Source organism: Athene noctua, chromosome 7 (genome assembly GCF_965140245.1).
Source record: "Athene noctua chromosome 7, bAthNoc1.hap1.1, whole genome shotgun sequence".
NCBI lineage: Eukaryota > Metazoa > Chordata > Aves > Strigiformes > Strigidae > Athene > Athene noctua.
Genome location: NC_134043.1, coordinates 45,603,971 through 45,611,490, shown reverse-complemented (window position 1 = coordinate 45,611,490; position 7,520 = coordinate 45,603,971). Strand labels below are relative to the sequence as shown.

Sequence of the window (7,520 nt, the reverse complement as noted above, 5' to 3'; positions counted from 1 at the left end):
ATTACACTCACTTCGGTCAAGTCAAAAGCTTTGCAATTCTGTGTAAGGCTCACTTTCAGAAGTGGTGTTGGGGAACTGGAAACAGGGCTTTGGGGTGTGTCTGGGGATAAGTGCTGAGAGAGGAAAACATCCTGTCAAGTGGCAGGTTAGTAGAAGCTGTAGGACAGCTTCTAGCCACTGGAGCGAGAGTTTAATGAGCACTCAACAATCTAATGGCGACATATCAACTTTTAAACTCCGGTTTTCCACCTCAGCCGTTTAGGTCTGAGCAGTGAGGCACAGGGAGACATGGACCCCCAAGTGAGCCTGTCGATAAACCTCCAGCCCCTGCGGTCACACCTCACTCCGCTGCCTCCCCTCTCTCAGCGCTCCAGGCCGCGCTGCCGCGCTGCGGGCAAACCTCTCCCGGGGCCGCTGCCTTTCGTGCCGAAGGCCCCTGGAACCCCCCAGCCCGGCCTCGGCAGCCGGGTTCGCTGTTCCCTCCCGCTCTCCTCCTTACTCCAAGGGAGAAGCAGAGTCCCGGCGGGTCAGGAGGCGCCGGCGGGTCCCTCCTCAGGCGACTCGGGGGGAGCTGCCGCCCGTGCCGGTACCGCGCCAGCTCCCACCGCGGCCGCCCCCCCCCGGCCACAAAGGCCCGAAGCGCGGCGGGGCCGCCCCGCGCCGCCCGCCCCGGCCCCTCCCGCCGCGGGGCCGCCGCCGCCCGGGCCCCGCCGCCCGCCTCGGCCGCGCCCCCGGCCCCGACTCACCGGCCCCGCGGCTCCGGCCACCCCGGGCCGCCGGCGCCACGGCCACGGGCAGCGCCGCCGCAGCTCCCGGGCCCGGCCCGCGCCGCTGGACCGGCCCCGGCTTCGCATCGGCGGTGACAGACCCGGAGAAAGGCGCCGCGGCGGCCCCTTTAGAGCGACCGGCCCCGACCGGCCCCGGCCCCGGCGGGGAACAAGGGGCTGCCCCGTCAGCGGGGAGCGGGGCGGCGGCAGAGGGGACGTGGGGCCTGGCTCGGCACCCTGAGACGTCCCCTCCCGTCCCCGCCCGGCAGCTCCAGCAGCCGAGGCCACAGGGCAAAGCCCGCTGCCTCTGCCCCAGGCTGCCTTGCCCTGGGGGCTGCTGGCAGGAGGGGACAGCGGGTGGTGACAGCCTGGGGGGGACAGGAGGTCGGGCCGTGACGGGTGCGGGGCTGTTGGGAGGGACCCCACAGGCCCAGGGGCTGGCGGGAGGGAGCTGATGCTGCATGGTGAAGGCCTGGACAGTGACAGGGGGGACACCACAGGCCATGGGGGTGGCAGAACTCCAGGCAGGGACAGCCCCAGGGGTGGCAGGAGGGACACCGGGCAGGCACAGCCCCGGGCGGTGACAGAACACCGGCCTTGTGTCACCATGGGCCGGGTCATAATGCCGCAGGGTGGGCGTGGCAGTGCCATGGTCGTCCGTGGCGACTCGTTGCCGTGGCAGTGGTGGTGGCAGGTCGCAGTCTGTGCTGCTGGTGGCCAGGAAGCCCCTCGGTGGAGCGCTGGGGCAGCAGCACCCGAGTCACCACAGCGAGCCTGGGAGCGCTGCCCGTGAGAGAGGGAGCGGAGGCTGAGCCGGGGCCGCGGGGCCTCTCCCATCGCCCATCTGCTGGCCCGGGCTGCCAGGAGGAGCCGGGTGGGCGCTGCCGCCGCAGCCCAGCTCCGTCGCTGAGGGTCCCGGGCCAGAAGCATTGCAGGGGCGGGGGCCAGGGGCTGGCAGATACCACCTGCCGCGCACGGCAGACGCTGTCGAGAGCAGGCGTCGCCAGGCCCAGCCATGCCGTGCATTCATTACCAGTTCTCCTCCCAGCTGCGCCGTGACACGGTCACCTTCAGCGGCCTCCACATCTCCCTCGGCAACCTGAAGCGTGAGATCATGGGCCGCCAGAAGCTGAAGGCGGCCAACTGCGATCTGCAGGTCACCAACGCCGAGACCGGAGAAGGTGCGTGGGGGCGGCGGGCGCGGGGCCTCAGGCACTGCCCAGCTGGCAGCAGCCGCGGCCTGCAGGACCACACGCTGCTCTCTGGGGCTTGTCCCCACGTGCCGTGAGTCAGCCCGGGGCCTGTCCCGCCGGCGTACGGGGAGCCGGGAGGGCGAGCAGTGCCAGCAATTCGGTGGGGTGGGAAGGGACAGTGCGATTCGGCCACCGTCGGTGGCTGTGGCGTGTGTGGGGACCTCATGGAGCCGTTCCGATCTGTTTGTGAGACAGGGAGCTGGGCATAGAAGACCACCTGCTCGATGTGCAATGGGTAGTGCTTGCCAAAGCCCCCCCTGTAGCCACTTACTGGCCATCACTGGCAGTAAAACAAGCTCTGTGCTAGAAGGGAGTAGGAATCAACGATGGTGTTGGCTCCAGCTTTGTTGAACATTTCTGTTGGAGCTCTGCTTGGACAACTGTCAAAAGTAGCCCTGTTGAGCGTGATGTCACTGCTCAGCCTGCAGATGTGGAGTCGGGGCCAGGCAGAGTGACACTGCTTCGCAGCTCCTGGTACCTGCCAAGGCTCTGCTAGGGGATGCTGCTGCCTGCGGGGAACAGGTTCCTGCTGGCAGATGCCAGTTTTGTCTGAGAGCTGTTAGGCTAAGCTGGCAGCTGTTAAAGCGAGCAAACAGAAATTTCCAAGGACTTCAGGAATAATGCTCCAGTTTTAGTCCTCTCCTATTTAAAACCAAAAAAGTTAACTTTTAAGTCGACATTGTTTGACTTCACCAGATTTCACCATTGACACCAATTTCATCACCAAAATGAACTCAATGAATTGAGGTGCAGGAAAATCAAATTTATGAAAGCCAATAGGTGCCAGGTCCCTGCACAGAACTACCTCGGCAGTATACTCCGCTGTTTGTAAACCCTCTTCCACAAATTCTCTGCCTCGGTGACCAAGCTAGTGGGAGGATACTGCAAGTCCCCCACACAGATATGTGCCGTGATACGTGCCCTGTGCAAATAAAGCCTTTACCTCACCAGGTTATTGTCACTCTTCAGTTTTCAGCTGATCCATTTAAATGTGTACTGATTGACTTGTAAGGGGAATTCATTTTTCTATCAGTCTGCTGTTAGATGGCTGGAGGTCTCCTCCCTGTGCACTTCACCAGTGGATGGAAAACAAGCATGCATCTCTCTCTATATATATCTCTGCATGCAAGGACAGTGTGTTCAGAAGGCAGATGTCAATGGTTCTCTTCTAATGGTCAAAGAATTGTCACAAAATACAAAAAGAGGACCCATTCCCCTTTTTGCCTCATACACCTGTTGTGCATGTTCCAGCTGACCTCTGCAGGCTTGCAGAACTGGCGAATAAGCGCACTGGTTGCTGTCCTCATACACACAGCCTCCCTCGCGGAGAGGTGCTGCCACCTGCAATCTTCTGCAGACCCAGCACAACCCTCAGCGGGGCACAGGCCTAGCAAACTCCTGCCTTTTTGTGAGGCCACTGTTGCTTATCCTGTGCCTCTGAAATCTCAGTCCAGTGGTCTGTGATCTGGACCAGAAAGAACACTCTGTATGACTCCGCTCAGCAGGTGGAAACAGCTGCTTTGGGCTTCCAGAGCTGCCGCTGGCATCACGTCCCCGTTGCTTGTCAGCCTCAGTGGTGTTTGAGCTCCTCCAACATCAGAAAGTCCCGGCGCAGGCCTGTCTTGACAGGTGGCTGCGTGATGGTGAGATTCCCCATTTGAGCAGAGCTCTAGGCGTTGGTTTCAGGGTATGACTTCTGTAAAAGCTTCGGGTTCTGTCATTAGTAGTACTTTCACAGCAACTTTGGCTTTCGGGCCATCGTTCTGATTTGGCCTCCAGAGGTGAGGGCTTTTAGTAGTTAAAACTGTAGGCAGATGACAGGGAATGGCTGCTGATGGCACTTTAAAACATTTAGTCCTATCCAGCTTGTGTAAGTACAATATATAAACCCTTCTCTTGGAGACATCTTTACGTTTGAAGCTTACTCATGGAGAGATCTTTACATTTGAGGCCTACTCAGTCCGAGTGTCTCAGGTAGCTCCTCCTCTTCAAAAGAGGGACACGGTGTAAGCCATGGCAAAGCATGGAGACCCTCAGGCACACACTGGTTTCAAAAGGCTTTTCATAACACTTGTCTTTGTAATTTATTTCATTTGAGTCTCTCTGCTCTGCAAAAAGTGAATTGAAAGAATTCACGTCCCTTTGGCTTATTCAAACTAGATGACTAGCTTAAGAGAGGAGAGACCCCTTTAGTTGGAGCCCGTTCTGCCCTACCTGTGAAAGCAAGCTCAAAACCCCCTCCGGTTTCTGTGATCCAAACTCTAGCCCTGCCAGTCCCATTTCCATGTGAGGGTACAGCGCTGAGCAGCTGTCAGTGTGGCTGTCGATGGATGAAGCTCTGAGAAACAGAGAGATGGCGGCTCTCTTCTGTGTTCTGTCAGTCCCCAGCACTGGCGGCATGGGGGAATCGTTTTTAGTGAACAGCTCGGAAAGCAACGGGGCAGAGTTTTCGTGCTTTAGCCAAGTGCCTGCTTTGTTGCAGGGCAAGCTGGTCAGACTTTAGAATCTAGTTTATGCGGGTGAGACTTTGCTGTGGTTTGTTTCTCTCCACAGATCTCTTGGGTTTGTAGCCCAGCAGAAGCAAAAGCAACTTAGGGCAGGTCAGGAAAGAACCTCATGCATGAGCACACTCTCCTTCAGGGACCTCTGAGACCATTTTGCTGCTGGCATCCAAACTGTTTGAAAAGAATGGAAAAGGTTTTGCTGCTGGTGTTTGATATAAAATTTTGCTTTCGTGTCTGTGAAGGGATTCTCTCAAGTGCTATGTAATTACATATTAATATTCTTACAAACTGACTCATGTTTTCTTCTGTATTGGTGTTGTTTTCAGAATATACAGATGCCAATGCTCTGATTCCTAAGAACTCTTCGGTAATTGTTAGAAGAGTCCCTGTTAGAGGAGTTAAAACTACCAGCAAAACACAAGTTTTGTAAGTACCCGTAAAGCATTGCAGTCTCTGTCAGGGGTTGCAGTCTCTTAGCCTTTTCTATGGAGATTAGTTTAGAGAGGCACTCGGCTTGCAACTATCTTCTTTCTCTTGCTTTTATAGTAAAGACAGATACGCATGTTCCCATCTCAGAAGAGTCTGTTTGTCAGTGTTTGACTGTGTCTTGCATTTGGGGGAGGCGGGGTGGGGTATGGCAGGTATTCTCATCCCTCCAATCTGGCTTTTTTGCATACTGGCTCTAGAGGAAAGGGCAACAGTCGCTAATGTGATGGTTGATTATTTAAGAGCACAAAGCTGTAGCACAGACTTCATCGTTTCGATACTTACACAGCAGAGACAAAATATCTGAGGACTTCCTCTGGCACTGTTGTGTTCTAGAGCTGTAAGTCTTACAGTAGTTGCTGACAAACTAAAAATGGGATTTGGGATTTGATTTATGCATACAAATACATTTCCACATTCACCAGACTATCAGAACATAATGTCTTGAAGTTTAGGTTTTAGAATCTGCTTTCACTGCTTTTGGCTGGGTGCAAGTGCTTTGTTCTAAGTTCTCATCCCCTTTATTTCTTCTTCTAGAACTCGAACCGAGCCAGCAAATGGAACATCCAGAGCAGTATGTACAAACACAATCTCACACTTTTTTCCTACACATTGCACTTAATTCTAAACAATGTAGCCTCCTATTAATCTCCCAAACATGAAGTTAATCTGTTTTGCAGTGAGACATAGTGTATGTTGTAGAGACCCTGTGTTTGATTCACAGCACAGTGAACACTGAGTAATGCCATCATTTGCCCAGTTCTAATGTGAATATTGGTATTTGTGCCTAGTGAGGCATTGTGTTTCATACTGAATATGCTGGAATATTTCCTGGGTGACTTTGTGTTGTACAGATAATGTAGGATAGTTTCTAGATCATGTAGGTTCAAGGTTTGCACAATTCAATTGGTGCTGTGTTCTACACCTCTCTGTCTAGAGCTAGTGTGTTTGTATAGGCTGTCATGTGCTCTTTGTTTCTTGCAATTAAAATTGTTTGGAGTGTATTTTTTGCCATTTTCTCATTGTATCACTTAGCTTTTGTTTTTAAGTACTTTCTTTGCCTAACAGTTTTGGAAGATGTTATCAAAACGCACTGAGAAACCGTTGTTGTGCCACTTGGTACTTTTTCTTACTTTTGACTTGGTGGTTCCAAGAAATCCCCGAATCAACATATCCCCTAGGTTTTGAGGACAGTTCTGTGTAGCTAAGATTCCTTCCCATGTCCTGAAATACTTGAGTATTTGTTCCTAAAGCTGTATGACTGAAGTGATGTTGTTTGGCCCCCTCTGAGTACATGAAGGTCTCTATCAGATTGCTGTGAGTTTAAATGTTGTTGGTACCCAAAGTGGTATTCCAAAGTTCTGCATTTGATCTTTCCACTTTATCCGATGAAATGGTTTAGTTTCATAGTTTGTCTGCAAATGCAAATATCTAAACCCCAGCAGACTGAGTTTAGCTGCTTCTCACAAACCACGTAGGCCCTCTGAAGCAGTCATAGCTTTGGACTTTGTTTTGAACCAGCACAATTACATTCCGTTGGAAATGACTCTTTCCATGACACACGGAGGTTATAGTGCAGACTTTCAGACTGCAGTAGAGGTTAACTTTTGCTATGTTTTGATTGTACAACTTGAATATGTGTTTAATTTTTTGTGAACAGATTGAGGACTCTTCTGCAGCCATTCCTCTGGCCCAGCTCATTAAGGTATGTGTATATTCTTGTCAAAGGCTTAAACCCCCACCACCACCAACAACAAAAAATCCCACTTGCTTCATATTTTTAAATCTTGTACGGTGATGTATAACTGGATAACTGTTATAATGGGAATAAAACTTAATTTTTAATCATTTACAATATTGGTTTTAACTTTAAGATGTGTATATATTTCCAAAGTGTCCCGTAAAGACTAGTTCCCAGTTTGGGAAGATAGCGGGGAGTCCCTCAACGTAATGTTGCACTATTGCTCATCTTCAAGACACAAAGCAGCAGCACTTCAGGAGCTGTTTACTGTTTCTCAGACCTTTTGTTAATTTTGTGTTGGAGACTGACATAATTTTCGCAGAAGAATTTAACTGGCTGCAAGTCATGGACATTTCAGGGGGGGTTTGCAACAGCCAAAATAGAAACGTTTCTGTAGCACGGACAATTGCGTGGCTACTGTTGGTTTCTAGTCACTGCAGTTATAGATCCACTCTCGGAAAGCTGCACAGTTTCATAACTTGTAGTCTGTGGAGAGCAGACAACACAACCTAATTTGTTTGAACACAGACTGTGTAAATTGTGTAAATGTGCCTAACTGTTTGCGGGAATATACCAATGTGTGAGTGCAGTGTGTTAGCAGAGGTGACCTTCTGAAGCTGTTGCGATGCCATGGTTTGCTATGGAACTGCTTGTGTTTTCTTCTCAACAATGTGTGACTTTGTCTGGAAAAGCACTAGTGGCTGCACTTTGTGAAAAGGCGCAGTGCAAGCCAATTCAATTACTCGTCTTAAAGAATAGAGGAGGCGGG

At 51.9% G+C, this 7,520-nt stretch overlaps 1 protein-coding gene across 1 annotated transcript; it reads left to right on the top strand.

The window, feature by feature from the left end:
* Positions 1-1,782: 1,782 nt before the first annotated feature.
* Positions 1,783-5,632, top strand: LOC141962700 (E3 ubiquitin-protein ligase RBBP6-like). The gene is made up of 3 exons (XM_074911069.1): positions 1,783-1,948; positions 4,851-4,950; positions 5,548-5,632. Exons 1-3 carry the CDS (start codon positions 1,783-1,785, stop codon positions 5,630-5,632), a joined length of 351 nt encoding a protein of 116 aa, XP_074767170.1.
* The last annotated feature ends 1,888 nt before the right edge of the window (positions 5,633-7,520 follow it).

What these genes read in the sequence shown, in the direction of transcription:
- LOC141962700 (XM_074911069.1), top strand. Translation starts at nt 1,783, where the DNA reads ATGCCGTGCATTCATTACCAGTTCTCCTCCCAGCTGCGCCGTGACACG. An exon ending in CAACGCCGAGACCGGAGAAG is followed by an intron (nt 1,949 to 4,850) that starts GTGCGTGGGGGC and finishes TGTTGTTTTCAG; the next exon opens with AATATACAGATGCCAATGCT. An exon ending in ACCAGCAAAACACAAGTTTT is followed by an intron (nt 4,951 to 5,547) that starts GTAAGTACCCGT and finishes TTCTTCTTCTAG; the next exon opens with AACTCGAACCGAGCCAGCAA.